General features: G+C 48.0%; 2 protein-coding genes across 2 annotated transcripts; one reads left to right on the plus strand and one right to left on the minus strand.

Moving 5' to 3' along the window:
• Nucleotides 1-17,499: 17,499 nt before the first annotated feature.
• On the plus strand, nucleotides 17,500-19,572 carry LOC109765833 (putative serine/threonine-protein kinase-like protein CCR3). Its single transcript, XM_020324602.3, has 3 exons — nucleotides 17,500-17,997; nucleotides 18,073-19,158; nucleotides 19,263-19,572. Exons 1-3 carry the CDS (start codon nucleotides 17,527-17,529, stop codon nucleotides 19,392-19,394), a joined length of 1,689 nt encoding a protein of 562 aa, XP_020180191.1. The 5' UTR covers nucleotides 17,500-17,526; the 3' UTR covers nucleotides 19,395-19,572.
• Nucleotides 19,573-20,467: 895 nt separating this feature from the next.
• LOC109765820 (uridine 5'-monophosphate synthase) lies at nucleotides 20,468-24,167 on the minus strand. The gene is made up of 6 exons (XM_020324590.4): nucleotides 23,184-24,167; nucleotides 22,570-22,653; nucleotides 21,561-21,643; nucleotides 21,389-21,476; nucleotides 20,973-21,230; nucleotides 20,468-20,777 (listed from the first exon to the last, which is right to left on the minus strand). The coding sequence occupies exons 1-6, from the start codon at nucleotides 23,973-23,975 to the stop codon at nucleotides 20,643-20,645; spliced, it is 1,440 nt and encodes a 479-aa protein (XP_020180179.1). The 5' UTR covers nucleotides 23,976-24,167; the 3' UTR covers nucleotides 20,468-20,642.
• Nucleotides 24,168-24,975: the final 808 nt, after the last annotated feature.

Below are 24,975 nucleotides of genomic sequence, written 5' to 3' on the forward strand. Positions count from 1 at the left end.
CTCTTTGATTATATCTCCGTCCGTCCTCTGTTGGCCTCGGTCATTGTACGTCTTCTCAATAAACGTTTTGTGCTCTACCACCCAAGGATCGACCACGTCTATGTGTTGTAGCGCGACTAGGTTTGCTCTTTCAAAGTCGGCGAGTCGACCATCGAAGTCGACATGCATTTCGCGGCGACCCTCACGGTGACCCCATCCAGCGAGCCTGCCGAGGTGCCTGTTGACGGGCAGACCAACGGGGTTCTCGATGCCTAGATAATTCGTGCAGTAGGAGATGCACTCTTCGGTCAGAAAGCCCCTGGCTATGCTTCCCTCTGGACGTGACATGTTGCGAACGTATCCTTTGATGACACCATTCATCCTTTCGAACGGCATCATGCTGTGCAGGAACGTTGGCCCGAGTTGGATGATATCCTCCACGATATGGACCAGCAGATGCACCATAACGTCGAAGAATGCGGGAGGGAAGTACATCTCAAGCTCGCATAGTATCACCATGATCTCTTCCTGTAGCCTTCTGAGTTGCCTCACGCCAACCGACTTCCGAGAGATGACGTCGAAAAAGTTGCATAGGCCAAATAGCGTTTCACGGACGTGCGCGTCCATGATCCCACGGATTGCAACTGGAACTATCTGCATCATCAGCACGTGACAGTCGTGAGACTTCATCCCGCTGAACTTCTGCTTCACTGAGTCTAGGTATCTGCTTATCTTCCCCGCGTAACCGTAAGGAAGTTTTACTCCTACGAGGCAGGTGAAAAACTGATCGATCTCCTCCTGACTTAGAGTGAAGCACGGGGGAGGGAAGTCATTTCCGGTCTTCTTGGCCTTTTTGCCTTTGCGATGACTTTCCGTGTCCTCCTTCGCCTCATCATCATCATCATCATTAGCGTGAAGCTCCTCCCTGATGCCCATTGATTTCAAGTCTGCCCTTGCTTTCGGCCCATCTTTGGTCCTCTCTGGCATGTTGAGCAGGGTACCAAGCAGACTCTCGCACACGTTCTTCGTGATATGCATGACATCAAGGCTGTGAGGCACACGGTGGATCTTCCAGTATGGCAAGTCCCAGAAAACAGACCTCGTTTTCCATACCTTCAGCAGTGGCTCTGGCGCCTTTCGCTTCTTTCCCGGCTCTGGCGCCTTTTGCTTCTTTCCCGGCAGTGGGCAATCTTTCCAATTTTTCAACAGCTCGTCTATTTCCTCGCCGCTCCTCGTACGCGGGCGTCTTCGGGGTTCGGTTTCACCATCGAACAGATCCTTGCATTTCCTCCACGGGTCATCGTCGCGAAGCCACCTTCGATGTCCCATGAACACGGTTTTCGAAGACCCGGGATCTCTATCTAGCTGGCGATACGTTGTGTCATCCATGCACCTGACGCATCCAGGTCCGTGGACCACCTGCCCCGCGAGATATCCGAAACCGAGATAGTCATGCACCGTCGTGAGCAGTGCGGCTCTCATAGGGAAATATTCTTTCTCTGCGGTGTCCCACGTATTGGCTGGCGTTTTCCACAGCGTTAGCTCCTCTTCCAGCAGCCCCAGATACAGATTGATGTCGTTCCCTGGTTGTTTCGGCCCTTCAATTAGCATACTCATGTGAATGTACTTCCTCTTCATGCACAACCAGGGGGGAAGGTTGTACATCCACACAAACACAGGCCAGGTGCTATGTGTGCTTCTCTGGCTGCCAAACGAATTGACTCCATTGGTGCTCGCGCCCAGCACGATGTTCCTTGGATCGTTCCCAAATTCTGGGTGTTCGAAGTTCAACGCTTGCCACTGGCTCCCATCCTTAGGGTGACTCAGCATCTTGTCTTTTTTATTTACCTCCGGATCATTTGCGTCATCTTCTCGCTTCTTCTTCTCCCTATCCGCGTGCCAACGCAGGAGCTTTGCTACCTTAGGGTCCGCGAAATACCGCTGCAGACGAGGAGTGATCGGAAAGTACCACACCACTTTTCGAGGAGCTTTCTTCCTCTTCTTGTATCGAGTGACGCCGCACACCGGACATATGGTAGACTCCGCGTGCTCGTCCCGATAAATGATGCAATTGTTCATGCACACATGGTATTTCACGTGCGGTAAATCCAGAGGACACACGATTTTCTTCGCCTCCTCGAAACTGGTCGGGCACTTGTTCCCCTTGGAAAGACGTTCGTGCCAGAATGACATGTTCTCGTCGAAGCATGCGTCGGTCATTTTGTGCTTTACCTTCATCTCCAGAGCCATGAGCGTTACTTTCAGGCGGGTATTCTCGGGCCTGCATCCTTCATACAATGGAGTAACCGCGTCTATCTCCAGTTGATCCAGCTTGGCTTTCTCTCGGGCGGCAGCTCTTGCGTTATCCGTCTGCTTGAGAAGCAACTCTTGAATATGAGGGTCCTGCACCCAGCCCATCGATGGTCCATCGTCGTCTGCTCCGCCGGCATCTTCATCTTCATGATCATGCCCTTCGTCTGCTCCCGCATCTTCCTCATCATCATGTCCGGCATCTTCTACATGATGACTATGTACAGCATCACCGTCGTGATCATGTCCTGGAGATTCTTCGTCTTCTCGCCCGCCCGAGCCGCGGTGGTTTTCTTGCTGCCCATCCTCATTTCTTGCCCGACCCCCATGGACGACTTCATAGTCATCTTCATCACCTTGCCACCGATAGCCATCCATGAAACCACGCAAGAGCAGGTGGTCCCGCACCTGCCCGGAATCCGGGTCCGCAATAAGGCTCTGCAGCTTGCATCTTCGACACGGACATCTTATCTCCGTCTCGTTCTTTTCAAGCATCTCGGCCTTCGCGGAGCTCAAAAACCTATTCACGATGCCTTCGGTCATCGTGCGGACCATGGTCGCCTGCGGGGTAGAGCAAAACGATATTTTAGAACCAAGAAAAAATTTGGCATGACTTTCCCTAAAAATAGGACCAAAAAGAATGCATAGTGCCAAAATTCTCGCCGAAACGGAAATGAATCAACATTCCGGCAAAATATTGGCAACTATCGCATTTCAAATACCGGTACCTGCAAACACAAACATATATGCAACACCACAAACATACATAGATCTAGCTAGGACATAAAAAGTGCATGTGCACGTTGTTGGAGGGAGAACAACATAAAGATAGCTTCCCCCTTACTTACCTATCAAAAAAGGGGGTTTAACCACGTAATTTGGATGAATTTATGGTGCAAATGAGGTGAGGAGGAGGAGGCAGCCGAGACAAGCTTGGAGGAGGGAGGAGAGAATGAAGTGGGGAAAGTGAGTGGGTAGGTGTGGCTGTCCAAAATATCTAGCTCGTCCCAGGTTACTAATGGCGCACCACCACCTAATGCGCCATTAGTAACCCTGGTTACTAATGGCGCACCTGCTGGTGGTGCGCCATTAGTAGTTTTGCAAAAAAAATACACTAATGGCGCACCAGGGAGCAGTGCGCCATTACTAGCTTAAACTAGTAATGGCGCACTGCCCCAGGTGCGCCATTAGTAGTTTTGCAAAAAAGTAAAAAATAACAAAAATATTGTAGTGGCGCACTATGTGGCTGGTGCGCCATTACTAGTTAGAACTAGTAATGGCGCACTGTGCCCTGGTGCGCCATTAGTATGTCTGGCAAAATAAAAAAAATTGTTACTAATGGCGCACCAGCACATGGTGCGCCACTGCTACATAGCAATGGCGCACCACATGTCTGGTGCGCCATTAGTGTATTTCACACTAATGGCGCACCAGCACGTGGTGCGCCACTGCTACATAGCAATGACGCACCACATGTCTGGTGCGCCATTAGTGGCCATTCCATCTATAGCCCTTTTTCTAGTAGTGATAGGAAGAAATTGGACAGAGGGGTGTCTCAAGAAAAAAATTGGACAGAGGGGAGCTCCGCCAAGCTCCTCTCCGTAGTCTGACCAACATATCTACTTCCTCCCGCTGTTGCAGGGAAGCACGCCTCCCGCCGACAAGTGAGCTGCTTGCGGGCGGCTTGCCACGCGCTATCACTAGTGCAGAACCGGGCTTTAGCGCCGGTTCGTAAGGGCCTTTAGTGCCGGTTCTACAACCGGCACTAAAGAGTGGAGACTAAAGCCCCCCCCCCCTTTACTACCGGTTCGGCACGAACCGGCGCTAAAGTGCCACCACGTGGCACGAGCCAGGCTCGGGTGCTGGTAGACCATTAGTACCGGCTGGTAACACCAACCGGTACTAAATGTTTGGGGGGGTTGGTTTTATTTTTTATTTTTCCATTAATTTTGTGTTTTCCATTTAATTTTTTTTTGCTGGTATTTTACGATACTACATATTGTACACGTTATGCATATATATATATATATATATATATATAGATTTTCTCGTAGAACCGCATATATATATAAATATATATCATCGAATGTCTCACAACCACCACCATTAATTATTCACACATACACATGTATATATATATACAATTTCTCCTACATGTTTCCTTGGTGCCTTCGAAGCACGATGACAAGTGGTTCATGGGGGCGGTAACGGGTAATAATATTCTCCTTTGGGATCTATGACCTGGTCGAGCAAAAATCCCGCTATTTCCTCTTGAAGTGCTAGTATGCGCTCCGTTGGTAGGAGCTGCTCCCGCACCTCTCTGAACTGTTAAGAAGGAGATCAATATGCATGTGTATTAGCTGTGTGACTAGATATCGATAATGGTGTAAAAAATTTGTGAATAGTGTTCTGACAAACGTAGCCAGTCCTGTCTTTGAGATCTGCTCCTTTCGGACGCCATCATGCGAATGTTCTCGCAAACGTAGTATGCACACAGACCAGTCCCCGACGCCTGCTTCAGGGCCGAATTGAATCAGATAATGATTAATCAAGCATGATAATTAATTAATGGTATTGAAACAAGAATTAAAGAGATGGTAACTAGCTAGCTAGTACTACTTAATTACTTACCTTGGATCGATACAAAAACAGCTTTTTTGCCCATTTGCCTGGAGTCACCTTGATGAACTTTTTCCAAGCCCTGCCCGCCGGCAAAGAAAATTAATAAAGGGGTTATTAAATAGTTCATATCAGGAAATGACGAACTAAATAGGCCGAGATATATTAATAATGATTGAAATTACCTGTTGACTATCCCAAACAAGATGGTGTAGTCACTTTCTTTTTTAAGTAGTGAGTCCAGTACTTCAACTTTTTCTTCTTCAACGTTAATGTCTAACAAGATCCAGTGGAAACTGCATGCGCACACGTTTGCATGTCTTAATCAAACGGGCATGTGCATAACACTAATCAACTACCTTAAACCCTATACACTTAATTATTAACATCTAGCTAGCTAGTAAGCAAAAACAGAATTTGTAGTACAAGACAATGTGACTCACAGGAAGTTGTAAGGAAGTAGTATATCTTCATTGGTATTGAGGCGCTTGAAGAACTCTAGCATGCTTTCCTCTAAACTTGCTCGATAACTTGGAATATTCCATGTGTACTCATTAATGGTATTTGGGTCAATGAACCCAATGCCATAGCGTCCAGATTTTTTCATTTCATACATCTTCATCCTGCATAATACCACAAAAAAGAATATAGTGAGGATAATTACAGGTAATGATTGATCAAAATGATCACTACAACTAGCTTGAGACTTAAATTACAGAAAGAAATCACTTACAGACAATAGCAACTGAAGATAGATTTGTCGAGTGCGTCTTGATTGTATAACTGAAACAGTTCTGAATACTCAACGGACACAGCTTTCTCATGGAAGTAATGCTCCTCCTTGACATTCACCATGAGGGACTCTCGATTGGAAACCTTGGTACTGTTCATGTACCATTGATGCAATTCATACATTCTCGTTGGGAGCTTCTTGACCTTGTCTGGCTCGACCAAAGGTTGGCCCCGGACATATTTCCATTTTATTTCCTCCTCTCTAAGCGGAGACATGGGCTCGATATCGAGGAGTTGTCCAACAGTGATCTTGACCATTTCAGCCTGCATTATATGCTCCTCGGTTATTACCACATTGCCCAGCTGGGGAACGTAAACGGTTTGCCCACAATAATATTGGGCGCGCATACTCTCATGTGTTGTTGGCACAACAAGCGGGGGATCAATTGCGCCGCCTGTTCTCCCAGCTGGGGAACGGTTTTCCCGCATTTTTTGACAGCTGCTTGTTGGCTCGAGCTCGAGCTCGCTTCTTTCTATAGTCGTGCTCGATGTGCCTTCCTGATTTGGCGCTCATAGTCTAAGTCAACAGGCTTGGGAGCTGGTTTTCTTGCCATATGAATAAAGTGGTCAATAACTTTCTCAGGCACTTTCTCCCTTGGCGGCAGTGCCGGTTTCGGTCCAAAATGGGCGTCCACTTGGGCCCGCACTATGGCATCGTTTTGCTCCTCGGTCATGTCGTAAGGCCTCTGAGGAAGAGGAGAGAGGCTTGGACCATATTTATATCGCTTGTCTCCGCCTGTACTTCCTGTACTACCTCGACTCGTACTGCTACGCACCATAGCTGCGGCGTGTCTCTTCTGCGATTGCTGAGGCGGTGGAGACGGCTGACGTGGCTGAGTTGGAGCAGGAGGAGTGGCCTGACGCTGTGCCAGACTTGAAGCAGGAGGTGTGGCCTGACACGGTGTCGGACTTGAAACAGGAGGAGTGGCCTGACGCTGTGCCGGACTTGAAGCAGGTGTCTGCTCACACGTTCGTGGACTTGGAGGAGCGGGAGTCTGCTGACACGGTGGAGGACTTCGAGGAGGAGTCGGCTCACGCGTTCGTGGACTTGGAGGAGCGGGAGTCTGCTGACTCGGTGACGGACTTCGAGGAGGAGTCGGCAGACGCGGTGTCGGTGGAGTTCGAAAGACGATGCAATCCTTTCTCCATAGGATGATACGATGTATGGCCTCTCCTAGTGTGTGCTCGTCGTCACCTCCAGGAATGTCAAGTTGTAGCCCCGAATATGGGTCCACCACCTCATCAACCAAGACACGAGCATAGCCCGCTGGAATCGGGGCGCAATGGAAGGTTGCTTCGGGGGTAATTGTAAAAGCAACGGCGTCCGCCACCTTCATGGATATGTTCTTCATTTTGAAGTGTAGCTCACAGTTAGTGTTCTCTATGATGTCATCCACAGGGTATGTATCCAGCAATGCGTCGCCCGGGGCGGAACCAACGCTGCTTCTCGGCATGGATGGGACGGTGCTATCCAATGCTGGACGATCATCCGCTTGCTGCTGCCGCTGCTGAGACCCCCTTTCCTGGCTAAGTGAGTCGATGTGCTGCTGCTGCTGCTGGAATTTGAGTGCCAAGTCCGCGTGCCTTGCTTCTAGGCCTTGAAGGCGTTCTGCGTCCTGCTTCCTCTGCTCCTCCTCCAGCTTCCTCTTCTTCTCCTCCTCCATCTTCTTTCTTGCACGGGTCCTGTAGTCGTCGTTCCATTCCGAAAAGCCCTCATACCAGGGAATAACGCCCTTGCCTCGTGTTCTTCCCGGGTGTTCAGGATTTCCCAGGGCGCGCGTAAGCTCGTCGTTCTCTCGGGCATCTTCTATTGCGTCAAGTAACTTTTGTTCGGCTCCTTTTAGACTTGCCTTCTTCGAAACCAGGCCTGTCTTCGGGTCCAACGCCCCCCCATGCGCATAGAACCAAGTTCTGCACCTGGGGCCAGCCCCTAGTAACCGGAGTGACCCCTGCATCCTCCATCTCTTGCTCAGACTTATCCCACTTAGGCATTGCCACCGCGTAGCCACCTGGACCCAGCCTATGGAACTGCGTCTTTTTTGCGGCATTGGCCTTGTTTTTTCTCGACCGTTCCTTAGATACTTCTGATTCCTTGAATTTCACGAAAGCGGGCCAGTGTTCTCTTTGCTTCTCCAGTGTTCCCTTGAATTCTGGAGTCTTCCTTTCTGCAGCGAGGTAGTTGGCCCATACAGTTTTCTTGTGGGTGTTGAATGCAATTGTCATCTTCTTAAGAGCAGCGTCCTTGACTTTCTGCACATCTGCATCAGTGAAATAATCGGGTAGGGTGAAATGTTCCATCGGAGATTCCCAAAGCTTTTGTTTTGCTCTGTCGTCAACCCAAGTAACATCTGGACGTTTAGTTTTTGGCTCTTTCCATTCTTGAGTGGAGATCGGGAGTTGGTCCTTCACAAGAACTCCGCACTGACGAACGAACTTGTTCGCAATGTTCTTAGGCATGAGGGGTTCGCCACTAGCTTTGATGGAATCGATGTTGTACTTTACACCCTCCTTCAACTTTTTGCCTGGGCCTCACTTTGTCCTGCTGTCTGTAGAAGCTGATTTGCTCAATCCGGAGGGCTGAAAGAAGAAAGATCGATTCGTTAATATATCTTCAAATAAAAAAACATGTGATGATCACTAGATGCCTGCTTATATAAATATACCTCGCCGGTAGTCTTTGTTATTTCAAGATCAACATTGTATTCGTCATCATAATCATTGTCTGCGTCATCATAATCATAATCATAGTTCATGACTTCATCAGCTCGGTCGTTGAGATCGAATATCTTCTCATCACCCTACCCGGTATTGTTCAGATATTGGGAGCCGTCATCTGCTTCATTCAGATCATCTGGCCTGTTAGGGCTGCGTATGATCTCGAACAGGGCCTCTTCTCCCTCTCTGCCGGTATTGTCCGCCATAGCTTTTATTTAACTAATACAGAAGAAATATAAAACAATTTAGTATTCAAATTACAATGCATGGATGCAATCAATAAGGAAAAACTGAATCATATAGTACATAATATGTATCGTCTCGAATAATATATAATCTCGAATACATCGTCTCGAATAATATATAATCTCGAATAAATCGTCTCGAATAATATATAATCTCGAGTACATCGTCTCTAATAATATATATAATCTCGAATACATCGTCTCGAATATTATATATCGAATACATCACTGGCTAGGTAGCTAATAAAGATCGAATACTAAAGAAGAATCTAGGCCACTCGCGGTTCCTGGGGTGCGGGCGGTGGACACCCAAAGAGAAGGAACCATCAGAGGATCATATCTCCGGTCATCTGCCCAAAGAACCTGCCAGGTATTGGAGAACCTGACGTCCATAGTAGCCATGTAGCGATGGACGTGCTCGTCCTCCTCCCTGACACGGCGACGCACCACCTCCGGCGGGGTCGGCTCCCTCTGCACCGAATGTGGCCCACGCGAACGCCACCAAAGGAGATCAGGGTCGACGACGGGACCCGAGGCCGGGTTCCTCACCAAGCGGCGCACCCCTCCAGGTAGCACCTCCCAATGCCAGCCTGGCGGAGCCCAGTCCCGGACATGGGTCAGCCAGACGTCGTCGCGAACAGGTCGATGGCGAGGATGCGGGCCGGGCATCGTCGAGAACAAATACTATATGCCCGCAAAAAGTAACATTTTTTAAATGATTGGATTGTGATAACTAAAATTCTATATGCAAATTCTAACAATTTGACATTAATCTAATTCATCTAGCTAAAACTAATTCTAAAATTTCTAACATTTCTATATATATAACTAACATTTCTAATATTTCTATAACTAAAAAACAGAAAATTGCTAACATTTCTATAAATATTTCTATAACTAAAAAACAGAAAAAATTTATAATATTTCTATATAACTAACATTTCTAATATTTCTATAACTAAAAAACAGAAAAAATTTCTAACATTTCTATAGATATTTCTATAACTAAAAAACAGAAAAATTTCTATAACTAAAATTTAAAACTAAAAAACAATGTGTGTGTGTGTGTGGACATGGCGGCCGGGGCAGGAGCTCACTGGCGAGGCGTGGCGACGGGGGGCGGCGACGGGGACGGAGATGGGCGGTGACGACGGGATGGGGACGGGGCGGCGACGACGGGGACGGGGACGGGTCGGGCGGGGACGACGGGGCGGGGCGCGGCGACAGGGACGGGGACGGCCGGGGCGGCAACGGCGACGGGGACGGCGACGAGGACGGCGGCGGGGGCGGCGACGAGGGGGCAGAGGAGAAAGAAGCAGAGGGAGAGATGAGAAACTGAATTTTTTGAAGTGCTTTCTTATATAGAACACCCCTTTAGTACCGGTTGGAGCCACCAACCAGTACTAAAGGTCTGTTTTGGCCAGGCCAAGCGGCGGGAAGCGCCCCCCTTTAGTACTGGGTGGTGGCTCCAACCGGTACTAAAGACCCCCCCCCCCCTTTAGTACCGGTTGGAGCCACGACCCAGTACTAAAGGGTGTGCGCTGCCAGGCGAGGGGCGCAGAAGTTTAGTCCCACCTCGCTAGTTGAGGAGCGCCAAGACCAGTTTATAAGCCCCGGCGCGGGCACTGCATTGAGCTCCTCTCAAAAGCAGGCCTTCTGGGACTACCTTTCCTACTCTGCCTATGGGCCTACTGGGCTTGCGGGCCTGCATCCTGGCCCAACTACAGGTTGGGTTTCTAGTCGTATGCAGGCCGCTCTGGCCCAGTAGGTGGGCTTTTTTATTTTCTTATTTTTTTTAGTTTTCAAATTTGAATATTTTAAATTTTGAATTATTTGAAATTTGTGTGAATCACTAGTTTGTGAATAACTTAACCTTTTCTGAGTTCATTTGACATGCTTTTCAATTCTGAGGTCATTTAGCTGAAAAAATCAGTAAATGCATGAAAGAATTTGTTTGCACATAAAATTTCTTCGCGTTTCAAATGCCAAAACACATAACTACCCTAACTATTACGGAGATTCCCTCCTGGGTGTGAAACACAGAAGAAAGTGATGATAGTGAAGCCGTTCACATCCCAGATCTTTGGGTGTGAAACTTTTTCTTCGTGTGTGTCCCTTTGCGCCGTAGCCATGGAAAATCTTCATCATTTTACTGGATGCTCGGGTCGATATTCATTGTGAATGGAGCAATTTCATCAAACTTTTCATAATCTTCTGACATGTCTGTCTTGTCATCCACTCCCACGATGTTTCTCTTCCCAGAAAGAACTATGTGGCGCTTTGGCTCATCGTATGATGCATTCGCTTCCTTATCTTTTCTTTTTCTCGGCTTGGTAGACATGTCCTTCACATAGAAAATTTGTGCCACATCATTGGCTAGGACGAATGGTTCGTCTGCATACACAAGATTGTTGAGATCCACTGTTGTCATTCCGTACTGCGGGTCTTCCGTTACCCCGCCTCGTGTCATATTGACCCATTTGCACTGAAACAAAGGGACCTTCAGACCACGTCCATAGTCAAGTTCCCATATGTCCTCTATGTAACCATAATATCTTTCCTTTCCCGTCTTGGTTGTTGCATCAAAGCGGACACCACTGTTTTGGTTGGTGCTCTTCTTATCTTGGGCGATCGTGTAAAATGTATTACCATTTATCTCGTACCCTTTGAAAGTCATTATATTCGAAGATGGTAACTGGGACAGCGAGTACATGTCATCTTCAATAGAGGCGTTATGCATGGTACGTGTCTGCAACCAGCCAGCGAAACTCCTGGTTTGTTCACATGTAATCCAGTCATCAGACCGCTCCGGGTGTTTGAAGCGTAGAAAATTCTTGTGTTCGTCCATATACGGAGCCACCAAGGCGGAATTCTGTAGAACTGTGTAGTGTGCTTCAGTGAGAGAATGTCCGTCCATACATATTAGTTGATTCCCTCCTAGCGTGCCTTTTCCATCCAGTCTGCCCTTATGCCACGATTCAGGAACACCAATCGGCTTAAGGTCAGGAATAAAGTCAATACAAAACTCAATGACCTCCTCATTGTGATGGCCCTTGGAGATGCTTCCTTCTGGCCTAGCACGGTTATGAACATATTTCTTTAAGACTCCCATGAACCTCTCAAAGGGGAACATATTGTGTAGAAATACAGGACCCAAAACGTTAATCTCTTCGCATAGGTGAACTAGGACGTGCGTCATGATGTTGAAGAAGGATGGTGGGAACACCAACTCGAAACTGACAAGACATTGCACCAAATCATTCTCTAACCTTGGTATGATTTCTGGATCGATTACCTTATGAGAGATTGCATTGAGAAATGCACATAGCTTCACAATGGCTAATCGAACATTATCCGGTAGAAGCCCCCTCAATGCAACCGGAAGCAGTTGCGTCATAATCACGTGGCAGTCATGAGACTTTAGGTTCTGGAACTTTTTCTCTGCCATGTTTATTATTCCCTTTATATTCGACGAGAAGCCAGACGGTACCTTAATACTGAGAAGGCATTCAAAGAAGATGTCCTTCTCTTCTTTGGTAAGAGCGTAGCTGGCATGACCCTGATGTATGCCGTATTTTCCGTGCATACGTTGCTGGTCCTCCCGTGCCTCAGGTGTATCTTTTGTCTTCCCATACACGCCCAAGAAGCCAAGCAGGGTCACACAAAGATTCTTCGTCACGTGCATCACGTCGATTGCGGAGCGGACCTCTAGGTCTTTCCAATAGGGCAGGTCCCAAAATATAGATTTCTTCTTCCACATGGGTGCGCGTCCGTCAGCGTCATTCGGAACAGGTTGTCCGCCAGGACCCTTTCCAAAGACTACCTTCAAATCCTTGACCATATCATGTACATCAGCACCAGTACGGTGGCGAGGCTTCGTCCGGTGATCCGCCTCACCTTTGAAATGCTTGCCTTTCTTTCTTACGGGATGCCTACTCGGAAGAAATCGACGATGTCCCAGGTACACATTCTTCCTACAATTGTCCAAATATATACTGTCGGTATCATCCAAACAGTGCGTGCATGCGCGGTATCCCTTGTTTGTCTGTCTTAAAAGGTTACTGAGAGCAGGCCAATCATTGATGGTCACGAACAGCAACGCCTTTAGGTCAAATTCTTCCCCCATGTGCTCATCCCACGCACGTACACCTGTTCCATTCCACAGCTGCAAGAGTTCTTCAACTAATGTCCTTAGGTACACATCAATGTCGTTGCCGGATTGCTTAGGGCCTTGGATGAGCACTGGCAGCATAATGAACTTTCGCTTCATGCACAACCAAGGAGGAAGGTTATACAAACATAGAGTCACAGGCCAGGTGCTATGGTTGCTGCTCTGCTCCCCAAAAGGATTAATGTCATCTGCGCTTAGACCAAACCATACGTTCCTTGCGTCATCTGCAAACTCCTTCCCGTACTTTCTCTACTCTCAACTTTCTGTCTTTCTTACGGTCTTCCCTGTGCCATCGCATGGCCTTGGCATGCTCTTTGTTTTGGAACAAACGTTACAACCATGGTATTATAGGAGCATACTACATCACCTTGGCAGGAATCTTCTTCCTGGGGCGCTCGCCCTCGACATCACCAGGGTCATCGCGGCTGATCTTATAGCGCAATGCACCGCATACCGGGCAAGCGTTCAAATCCTCGTACTCACCGCGGTAGAGGATGCAGTCATTAGGGCATGCATGTATCTTCTGCACCTCTAACCCTAGAGGGCAGACAGTCTTCTTTGCTTCGTACGTACTCTCGGGCAATTCGTTGTCCTTTGAAAGAATATTCTTTATCATTACCAGCAACTTTCCAAATGCATTGTCAGATACACCATTCTCTGCCTTCCATTGCAGCAATTCCAGTGTGGTGCCCAACCTTTTCTTGTCAGCTTCGCAATTCGGGTACAACAATTTCTTGTGATCCTCTAACATGCGCTGCAACTTCTTCTTCTCCAAATCACTTGCGCAGTTTCTCTTTGCATCGGCAATGGCCCGACCTAGATCATCAGCAGGCTCATCTGATGCCTCTTCTTCAGCTTCTTCCCGCATTGCCGGCTCAGCTTCTTCCCCCATTGTTGTATCATCGTATTCAGGGAACCCATGGCCAGGATAGTTGTCGTTGTCCTGTTCTTCTTCATTGTCTTCCATCATAACCCCTCTTTCATCGAGCTTGGTCCACACATTATAGTGGGGCATGAAACCGGACTTAAACAGGTGGACGTGAATGGTTCTTGACGTAGAGTAATTGTGATCATTCTTACAGACAGCACATGGACAAGGCATAAAACCATCCGCCCGCTTGTTTGCCTCAGCCGCAAGCAGAAAAGTTTGCACGCCATTAATGAACTCGGGAGAGCATCGGTCATCGTACATCCATTGTCGGCTCATCTTCATTACATAACACCGAAAAGACCAAATTAATACAAGTTCATACAACACTTCAATGCAACAAACAAATAACTCTCTAACTAAAGCATTTAAATGCAACAACAAATGCGATCAAGATCGCAACTAAGGTAACAATTGATCCAACAGCATAATGATACCAAGCCTCACTATCAATGGCATATTTTCTAATCTTTCTAATCTTCGAGCGTATTTTCTCCATCTTGATCTTGTGATCATCGACGACATCGGCAACATGCAACTCCAATTCCATCTTCTCCCCCTCAATTCTTTTCAATTTTTCTTTCAAATACTCGTTTTCTCTTTCAACTAAATTTAACCTCTTGACAATAGGGTCGGTTGGAATTTCCGGTTCACAAACCTCCTAGATAAAAATATCTATGTCAACTTGATGGGCATAATAATTTGTCATAAACATGAAATGCAACAACTAGTTTTAAAAGAGAATATACCACATCCGAATCATAACAAGGACTAGGGCCGACGGGGACGGATATCAAAACCATGGCACTATGTATAACAAACAACGTACGGGTAAGATAATTATACGAGTAACTATATATCCAAATCACACAAACATCAATTTGGTAATGTAAAACATTCATGAACAAGAGGCTCAGCACAAGGTGGTGCCGGCGACGGGACGGTGCGGGCGATCGACGGTGGTTACGACGGAGATTTAGAAGGCACTAAGTAAACCACACCTACATATGCAAACTAAGTGTTATTTTTGACCTCAAATTGCATATAAATCAAATACTAGCACATATATTTCCTCCCAAATTACTAAACTCGTAAATTAATCACTATACAAAGCATTGCAAGAGCTAATCTAGCAATGAGAGGTGAAAGGACAAAGTTGCTAACCTTTGTGATCATTTGAATGGATGGCGGCCTTAAAATCTTGACAAATTTTGGGCAAAATGTGTGATGAGCTCGAGAGGAAGAGGGGAAGAATAGAGAGGAGAGGGAAAAGGGGAAGAACAGAGCGAGCTCGGGTGGACGAAGGGTTTATGTACGACGACCTTTAGCACCGGTTCGTGCCACGAACCGGTACTAAAGGTGCTGGAGGGGCCCCGGAATGACAACATCCTGCCACCACTCACTTTAGTACCGGTCCGTGGCAGGAACCGGTGCTAAAGGTTCGCCACGAACCGGTACTAATGAGAGCGGCCGGCTAGCTGTTGGAACCGGCACTAATGCACACATTAGTGCCGGCTCAAAATCAAACCGGCACTAATGTGCTTGACATTTGACCCTTTTTCTACTAGTGTATGGACCTCCTCCACAAGCCCCTGCCGCTGATCACCGGCGAGGAGCCTCTCCATTCCATGTCGCCCCGCGGACTGGATAAAAAATTCAAAAAACACAGGGCGAAGAGCGAGACCCAATAACAAAGGAAAAAGCTCAGCGTGCGCTAACTGAAGGACACTCGAGCCACAGTCTGGCAAGGAGCCTCTTCATTCCATGTCACCCCGCCGACTGAATAAAAAAATTCAAAAAACACGGGGCGAAGAGCGAGACCCAATAACAAAGGAAAAAGCCCAGCGTGCGATAACTGAAGGACACTCGAGCCACAGTGATTCGTGCAGATCGAACGGATAGAAAAACGGCCTAAAGCCAAATAAAAAACAAACGTGTCAAAAATGAGTTAATTGCATATTGATACCACACTTCAGCACCTATTCACGGATTGGTACCACTACTCAAAAATTTTGCAGTTCAATACCAACTCACGGTCTAAGTGTTGCAAAACAGTCTAACAGTCGTATAACAACGTGTTGACACTGTGGCTGACACTCGGACCCACCTGTAAGGTGCTGACGTGGCATTTTTTTTTCCAAAAAAGCCCCTTATTCTATACTTAATAATATAAACGCCCTTTATTTTTTGCGGGAAAAAGGTCCCCAAGTTTTCCGTTGAAGTTCGCAAATAAATAAACAAACGAAAATTTAAGATCCTGCTGGATTCGAACCAAAGACCTGCCTAGCCACCACAGCCGCGCGGCGCTCGTGATAGAGAACGGGCGTCATTCTATTTATACAGCTCAGCAACCCTGAACTATGTGTTTTGACAATGTGTATTTGAAAAACATGTTCAGCATGTATGGAACTTATTGTGTAAAATCATTCTTGCAATGCAAAAAATGTTCAGCATTTCTCACAATAATTTTCATGCATAATGTTATTTTTTTAAGTAACTGTGCGTTTAAAATATTACAATCAATATACAAGTAACTAAAAAAACTGTGTGTTGGGCATACTTTTTTTTAATAGTGGCGCATTTGAAACATAAAATTTGGGTGCTTGACACTTACGGATACTAATATGTTTATGTAAAAAGAACTAATATGTAATTGTAAAAAAATATGTATTAATATCCTGATAAAAAAAAATGAGTAACTCAGTATGCTGGCCTCGCTGGGCCCAACAGCCGGCCCAGCATTCACTGTCTAGTACTCCCTCCGTTCCAAAATTCTTGACTTAGATTCGTCTAGATATGGGCATATCTAATACTAAAATGTGACTTTATACATCCGTTTGGGACGGAGGGAGTATAAAATAAAAGTCGCCTCAATAATCCCAGGTGCGTCCCGTGGCTTGGTGGTTAGCTCGGCCAGAGGTCGCAGGTTCGATTCCTGCTCGCTCGTCGGTAGTTTTTCTTTGGTTTTATTTATTTGTACGGCTCGACGGAAAACTTTCAAATAAGTCCGACTCAGTGCTGAAAACTTGCGAACGAAAAAAACGTCTCTGGTTTCCTCGCAAAAATCGAACGTTGCAAGGTATAAAAAGATTTAGGCGTCCCTGTTAAAGCAATGGGAGGAGTAGCGCAGCGGCGAGCCAACTGACGCTTCCAACGGCACGGCGTGTGTTTGAAACCTGGCAGCAAGCGCGCGTGTGGTTGTTTTCGAAAAAAAAAATTACGGCAAGACCTTTTTTGACAAATAGAGGATATATGCGCGATTAAATAAAAAGTAAGTGTTCTTTTTGTAAAAGAGCATGCCACATCAGCCCCTACCAGCGAGTCCCAGTGGTCAGATACGGCGTCAATACGCCTTTATATCTAGTTTAGACCGTTTTGCAACACTTAGACCCTGAGTTGGTATTGAACTGCAAAAATTTAAGTAATGGTACCAATCCGTAAGTAGGTGCTGAAGTGTGATACCAACATGCAATTAACTCGTCAAAAATAGAAAATGTGACCGTTACTGGATATTTCCTGGGTAGTGAAGCGCGTCCCCTTGGAAGTGAAGCGCGTCCCCTTAGAGTCCTTCACCTTCCGGGGAGTTTCTGCGAAGAGCCACCCTCCCCCGCGACGACGACCGCAAAGTGGTTTCAACGGCTTGGCCCCAGTGTGGAGACTCTAAAAGGAGCACAGTATATATAAATCAAAGGCAACCGCGCCATCATTCCGGGTCTCGCCCTTGGGTGCAGGTCGGCCAAACTCCTAGCTATAGGTAGGCTGCTGCCATGACGCTGTGGAGCGAGCTGAGTGATGTGGCGACGGTGGCACAGCTGGTCGGCGCAGACGTCGCCGGGCTCATCTCAGTGATCATGCTGGCTGCGGAGACGGCGCGGCAGAACAGGAGGGAGTGCCGGCAGCTCGCGCGTCGGGTCCTCATAATCTCGCGGCTGCTGCCGCTCGTGCAGGACCCGGAGTCGGCGCGGCCGATGGCCGGGCTGTGCGACACGCTTCGGGAAGCCCACGAGCTCCTCCAGTCTTGCCAGAGGAGGAGCGCGGCGTACCGTCTTTTCATGGCCGGTAGGAAGGCCGTAAGATTCAGGGAGATGCAGAACAAGATCGACTTCTACCTCCTCCTCTTCCCCGTGACAAGCCACATCGCCATTGCACGCCGCCTCGACCGAATCTACAACCTCCTCGACACCACGGGAGCCGGAGGTGAACCGTCTACACTTCCACAGCCGTCCCAGCTGCAGCAGGTATGCGCAATTTCAGTACAAATTTGTTTCGCGGCTCCTTGAATGCTGACTGCTTATTTATGGTCTCTTTTTCAGGAGTCTACAGTGGTCGATCAGGAAGTAGTACCGTATGAAATCCATGAATTCACGTTTGCAGAAATCGTCGCTGCCACCGATTATTTTGACCCTCACGCGGGGGTCGAGTCCGACCAATCTGTAACGATGTACAGGGGAACGCTTCACGATGGGCGAGAGGTAGCCGTCAGGCGCATTATGGACCGGCAGTCCAGCTTCTTACAGGAGGAGTTCCGTACGGAGCTCGAGATCCTGCCACGGCTCCAACACAAACACATCGTCCGCCTCCTCGGATCATGCGTGACTGCAAGGAAGGACCAGCAACAGAAAAAAAAGCGTCTGCTATCCTGGTGGAGAAAGGAGCCGAAAGAGCCGGAGTGGCTGACCGTCTACGAGTACATGGAGAACAACACGCTCTTCCACCACCTACACCCTGATCAGGGCTCCACCGAGCTGTCGCCCGTGACGGTGTCCTGGAAGACGCGCATCGATGTGCTCCTCGGCGTGTCGCGCGCCATCGAGCACATGCACTGTCATGCCAACCCGCCGATTATCCACTGGAATATCAAGCCGGCAAACATCCTTTTCGACGCCAGCTGGGTGCCGCGTTTGTCAGGCTTTGGCTCCTCGGTCGTCTGGGACATGGCGAGTGAGGAGTCGGGGATGACTTGCACCGTTACTGGCACAATTGGGTACATCGACCCAGAGTACATGACCACACGTCATGTGAAGCCGACGAACGACGTGTACAGCCTGGGCATTATGATGCTCGAGGTTGTGACAGGTAGAAAGGTAATTGAGAAGGACGACCAGGGGGATATACTACCTTTGACATCGTTCGCAGTCCCCATCGTTGAGGCCGGCAATATTAGGGGCTTGCTGGACACTCGACCCGTGCCGGAGCCAACGCCCGGGCAACTCCGGGCGCTGGAGAACGTGGCCCGGACTGCACGATGCTGCGTGAAGGAGAAAGGGAAGGACCGGCCGGCCATACCGGACATCGTGGCCAACCTCGAGACGGCGCTCGAATTGTTCTGCAAGGACGAGCCAAGCTCAGTTCACGAGTCACCAGAACATGACACCAACGTTGTCTTCCCGTCCCTGCCGGTAAACTACAAACTGATCAAACTCTGTTACACTAATGAATTCAGTTCAATCTTGTTCATACAGTGATGAAGATGCATGTCTCACTACTTATTTTGTTTGCTTAGGCATCGCCGGAGATCACGTTGGCTGAGGTCCAGGTGGTGGGCGGCCACGAGAAATGCACGTCCGATCCGGGCGGCAGCTCCTCCAACTTTATCGACGGCACGCAGCACCTTAAGATTACCAACTCTATCTAGTCTAGTTACAGATTGACCATTAGTCTTGTTCTCGTCTAGACATCAGTCATCAAAGATGTCTGTTAAAAGAGGAACGTGGGTTGATGGCCCTTACCCTAGTTTGTTTTCAGGGATTTGTTAATTTTCATCTAGACTAGATAGAATTAGTTATGGCACTTCTAACATCACAACCACGCATCAAAGTGATACAGGTTCGTCGGCGCCCCTGTTGCTCCGGTCCCGGCGGCCCGGATTTGCGTTCTCTCCAAATCTTGGCTTGTCCGGGTCCCCCGTCCACCTTGGCTTCTCCTGTGCCATCCCACCCGGTCGCCCAACCTTGCCCACCTCCATGCCCCCCCCCCCCCCACCTCCGCCCTATCCGTAGCTCTCACGTCCGGCTATGTCTGGTGCCGCCTTCTGCAGCGGACGCAGCTCCCCTTCTTGTGGTGGCTGTTTCAACTGACGACTTGGCTTCCTCTTCTCTGAATCTTGCTCCGACGGCTTGGGATTGCTCAGACTGTGGCCAAGGCGAAATCCTTGCTCGATCTTTCGATGCTGGCAGCGGCGACACCTACGGGTGCCGTCACCTTCTTGGAGGCGCTGCCATGGCCGTCATTTGTGCCCCTCTTCGAGCAGCAGGGGAAACCCTAGGTCCGGTTATCCGGATCGGACGGCGACGGCGTTTCGGCGTCGTTCTCCTTCATGAAGGCGTCGTCTTGTTTGTTTGCGGCGACCTCGGCAGTGGATTTAGAGATGTTGGCCGTCATGTTCAATGCACGTTAATATTACACAAATTATTAACTTTACTAATCGCAGATTAATATTAGGAGTTTAGGACGTTAGATAGATGCGGTTGAACAAGTGAGATTTGTTAGATATCTGCAACTCGCCATTTTTATATTGGTATAGATATAGATAAACATAAGCTACTATTGAGTGAGTTGCTTTGTTCTGTGACTGTACCACATTGTCGAGAAAGATGGTAATTTTCTCTACTGAAACCAGCTGCAGCTATTCCCGTACGCATGTAGGCACCATTCATTCATTCATTCATTTTGTCACCAGATCGATCATCAAAAGCTGTATATATGTACTAATCGGCAACTTCGGATCACTCTGCTTTATTCTTAGATTTTTCTGATACGAAGTTCATTGGTACGCACGTGGTACTATATCCCCCGCTCCTTATTATTACATCCATCGCCTGCCTGAAATCCCTACTTCTTACATGGGTTTACTAGCACCGCGAGGAGATGGATTCGATGGAGCTTAGCTTGACGATAAGCTGGTCTGGTAGGCCTGCCACCCTCGGGCGCGGTACTCCCTCGCGGCGCCGGCAGGATCGCTCACCTCTATGATCGCGCGCCCGACCACGATCACGTCGCCGCCTCGCTCGTTTACGACCTGCAAACAAAATAAGGGGTAATGAGCAGCAGGTTGCAATGCAGTGCAGGTGAGAGATCAGTGTCAGTCAGCACATATGAAGCAGAGACTTCACGGTAAAAAAAAAAAACTCCCTCTGAGAAATAACTGCTAGGTGCGTGTGAAGAAAACAGACAGAGTGGTAGTCACACAAAACTGAAATGGCAACAGACTCACCAAATGAGGGGTTTCATACTGCTGACCAGGAGAATCTCCTCCGGCGACAACATCAACTCCGGTATCGACAACGTGGACGAACGCCGGGCTCGGCGCTGGAGCTGGCCAGGATGCAGGGTTTACCGACAAGAATCCGATAACGAAATCAGAATGTTGCTCGGCAAACTTCACGGCTGCCGTGGTGTAATCTCCATGAGCAAGGTTGCTCGGTGCGCTCATCTCAGCAACCAAGAGTAACCCTTTTCCCTTTGGCAAACCCTTGAAGACAATAAATTGTCAGTTTTAGTGTCTATGAGCAGTTGAGCACTAGTACACTACTACAACATAGTATCAGCCATCAGCAGCTGTAACATTGACCCTTGGAATTTTCAGCTCAGGATTAACTAGTTATAAGGCAAGTAATTAGCATAGTATACCTTCAGCTTCAAGCCATCTATGATTCCAGGTCCAGGGACTACATGCGCTGTGACAATATCGGCCCAGTCTGATATGCGGAATATTCCTCTGAATCAAAAGTAAGAACGCTATTATGTCGGTATATACAGAATAAACAAAGTCAGTAGGTGGTTTATAATCCTCTGCTCTCACCCTTCATATTGCATAGTTACCGTGTTCCCCATGTCAGCGAATTTGCGGTCTTCAAGGATCAAAAAGTTGTGCTCTTCAGCAATCTTCGGAAAACAAATTAAGAATCATGAAACAGAAAACAAGCAATGTAAGAACCAAGCAGCCAAAACCACATTTCAACAGTAGAACAAACAGATTGACAGCGAACATATTACATTGCCTTGGTATAAAGGTCTATTTAGGACTGTCCAAATGTGAAGAAGGCATTATTAAGGGTGTACATAACTTATATGGGACAAACACACTTTCAGACTCTAATAAATGCAGAAGTGAAAAGAATTGTATGAACAAAGGCAATCTGTACTGAACCTACAATTGCTTTATATATCTACACCTGATAGGCATGATCCAACACATGATTTATGTTCTCCTTTCAGACTGATCCAATATCTGATTACTGAAAAACTAACTTCAACTCAATGCAGGACTAGAATGGCATACTGGTCTACTAAACAATGCTACACGTACGGATGGGCCTTACGGAATTAATCTTACAGAATGACGTGGGAGAAAGCAAGCAGCAAATACCGCATTTCTGCAGTAGAAAACAGATCACAAACAGAGTACATTGCCTTGCTATACACGGCTATTTTGTCCAAATGCGAAGAAGGCATTATCGTGGGCGCACAGAACTAGATGGGAAACGGCACACTTCCACATTTTAACAAGTGCAGAAGTGAAACATGCTTCCTGACAGATCAGATGAACAAAGATACTCTGTACTGCTGAACTTACAACTGGTTTATTTTTCTACACCTGATAGGCATGAAGCATGATTCTACACTTGATTTCTTTTCTTTTTTTTCAAAATGATGTAACATCTGATTACTGACAACCAAACTCCAATTCAGTACTGGACTGGTATGTCACTACTAGTCTTACGACCAGACATAAAAATGCGAGGAAAATCATCAATAATAAGGATGGTTGAAAGAAAATAAAGGTTGCATCAGAAGCAGGGTGGCCATACCGAACGGAGCTTGGCACCAAAATCTGGTGTAAAATCAGACAAGATATCCACATGGGTTTTCAGCATGCAAATCTCTGGACCAACCTACAATTGGAGAACAAAATTACTACTAGTAGTACATGTTAAGATTGGGGGCCTAGTAACAAAAATTTAAACAGGACTTGGAAATTAATAAAACGAGCATCGGAAAAATAGTGAAAATGTCAAAGATAATCCAGCTTAGTGAAGAACTGTATGAGACAGAGATGACATTGTATTCAGCACCTGTACTGAAGCCACACCGATTTTTTTTCGAGTGGTACTATTTATACCTGCAACATTAGATTCCTCAAAAGTATTTGCAACAGTACATGTGAAAGGTATACAATAAGTACAGTACAAAAATTCTGAATTTATTCAGTTCACAACCCCCAAATCTGTGTCTTTGTTTCATGCATGAATTACTGATGCAGTCAATTTGGTCTTGAAACATTACATGTGTGCAGTCAATTTCATCTTGACACATTACAGAATGCTTGATTACCCAAGATGATAAATTATAAGTGTGTAAACAACCTATCTGAGCATCAATAAACAGCAAATGATAATTTATTAGTACTGTATGATTTGTATACCTTGTTGGCTAGCTCAAGGAGTTCCTTTGCTGTTGTAACATCGGCGGCGACGCAGAGGTTGCTCTGCTTTGCCTCCATGACCTCGAGCAGCTTCCTCCCCACCGGGTTCTTGGCCAGCCTCGCCCTCTCGGCGAACGCCGTCCTGGCCGGCACCACCTTGGGCTCCGCCGGCACTAAGACCTTCCTGTTGGCATCCAGGAAGCGCTTCACCTCTGCGGCCTTCTCCCGGGTGACCTTGCCGTGGCTGACGAGCACGGCGAGCACCTCGGTGAGCGTCATGAGCGAGTGCAGCGTGACCCCGTTCGCCGCGAGGTTCTCCCTCCCGCCCTGCTCGCGGTCGACGACGACGACGGCGTCGGCGACGACGAGCCCCTCGTCCCGGAGCGGCGCGACGGTCTCGAGCACGGAGGCGCCGCTGGTGACGAGGTCCTCGACGATGAGCACGGTGTCCCCGGCGCGGAAGGAGCCCTGGGTGCGCATGGCGGGAGGGGCGCCGGCGCCGGTCTCGTGGTAGCGGCGGAGGATCATGGGGATGCTGCGGGCGACGGAGAGCACGGAGGCGAAGGGGAGGGCCGTGTAGGGGACGCCGCAGAGGAGGCCGTAGGGGCGCGTGGAGGGGAGGGAGCCGAGGAGCGCGGCGACGCGGGAGAGGAGGCGCGGGTGGGAGACGAGCACGCGCAGGTCGAGGTAGATCGGGGAGGTGATGCCGGACTTGAGCACGAAGGCGCCGAACTTGTAGGCCTCCACCGCGTGCAGCTCCAGGATGAGGGACTCCATCGCGGCGGCGTCCATGGCGAGGACCGGCGACGGCGAGGTAGGGAGCGTGGTGTGGTGGAGTGGGAGGAGGGAGGAGACGGAGGAGCGAGCGAACCTCTGGCAGTGTGCAGTGTATGTACCACTGGCGCTGGGGGGTAGTGTTGACTAAAGCGTGACTTTTCCATATGAGCAGAGGATGAGGCGTGCTGGAGAAGGCGCCGCCGTCACGTCAGCGCGAACGTGGCACCGGCTGAGGATTGATACGGTGGGGTCGGGGGGCGCGGCGGCTAGAGCCGGCAGATTCGCTTTTTTTCCCTTTTTATTTATTTTCAACCATAACATTACAACAAACATTAGAAATAATAAAATTATATCCAAATTCATATACCACCTAGTGACGACTACAAACACTAAAGGAGACGAAAGCGCATCGCCGTCATCGCCCCTCCCTCCCCAAAGCCGGGCAAAACTTGTTATAGTAGACAGTCTGGAAGTCGTCGTGCTAAGTCCCCATAGAATCAGCGCAGCAGAACAGCAACCGTAGCGGATGAAGAGTAGTGTATATTGGAAGAATCCAACCTGAAGACGCACCAATGTAGATGAACTACGACCAGATCCGAGCAAATCCACCAAGGACAGATCCGCCGGAGACACACCACCACACGCCCACCAACTATGCTAGACACACCACCGGGATGGGGGCTAGGCGGGGAGAACCTTATTCCATCTTCAGGGAGCCACCACCGTCTCGTCTTCCTGAACAGGACACAAACCCTAACAATACTCTAGACGGGGATAACCTTATTTCATCTTCAGAAGTCATCACCGTCTCGTCTTCCTGAGCAGCACACAAACCCTAACAATACTCCAAGGAATATCTAAAAACAGAACCCTCTAGCCTGCAAGGGCTGGGATACATTGCGCCGCCATGGCCCTAAGGCTACCGATTTGATTCAAGGCCAGCACTCCACAAACTAGCTACTTTTGAAAAAATATTTGCTTTTTTATATGCCAAAAAATGTTAAAAATATTGCAC

The sequence above is a fragment of the Aegilops tauschii genome, chromosome 3 (genome assembly GCF_002575655.3).
Source record: "Aegilops tauschii subsp. strangulata cultivar AL8/78 chromosome 3, Aet v6.0, whole genome shotgun sequence".
Classification (NCBI taxonomy): domain Eukaryota; kingdom Viridiplantae; phylum Streptophyta; class Magnoliopsida; order Poales; family Poaceae; genus Aegilops; species Aegilops tauschii.

What these genes read in the sequence shown, in the direction of transcription:
- LOC109765833 (XM_020324602.3), top strand. Translation starts at nt 17,527, where the DNA reads ATGACGCTGTGGAGCGAGCTGAGTGATGTGGCGACGGTGGCACAGCTG. An exon ending in AGCCGTCCCAGCTGCAGCAG is followed by an intron (nt 17,998 to 18,072) that starts GTATGCGCAATT and finishes TCTCTTTTTCAG; the next exon opens with GAGTCTACAGTGGTCGATCA. An exon ending in TTGTCTTCCCGTCCCTGCCG is followed by an intron (nt 19,159 to 19,262) that starts GTAAACTACAAA and finishes TTGTTTGCTTAG; the next exon opens with GCATCGCCGGAGATCACGTT.
- LOC109765820 (XM_020324590.4), bottom strand. Translation starts at nt 23,975, where the DNA reads ATGGACGCCGCCGCGATGGAGTCCCTCATCCTGGAGCTGCACGCGGTG. An exon ending in TCCTTGAGCTAGCCAACAAG is followed by an intron (nt 22,654 to 23,183) that starts GTATACAAATCA and finishes CTCCAATTGTAG; the next exon opens with GTTGGTCCAGAGATTTGCAT. An exon ending in TTGGTGCCAAGCTCCGTTCG is followed by an intron (nt 21,644 to 22,569) that starts GTATGGCCACCC and finishes TGTTTTCCGAAG; the next exon opens with ATTGCTGAAGAGCACAACTT.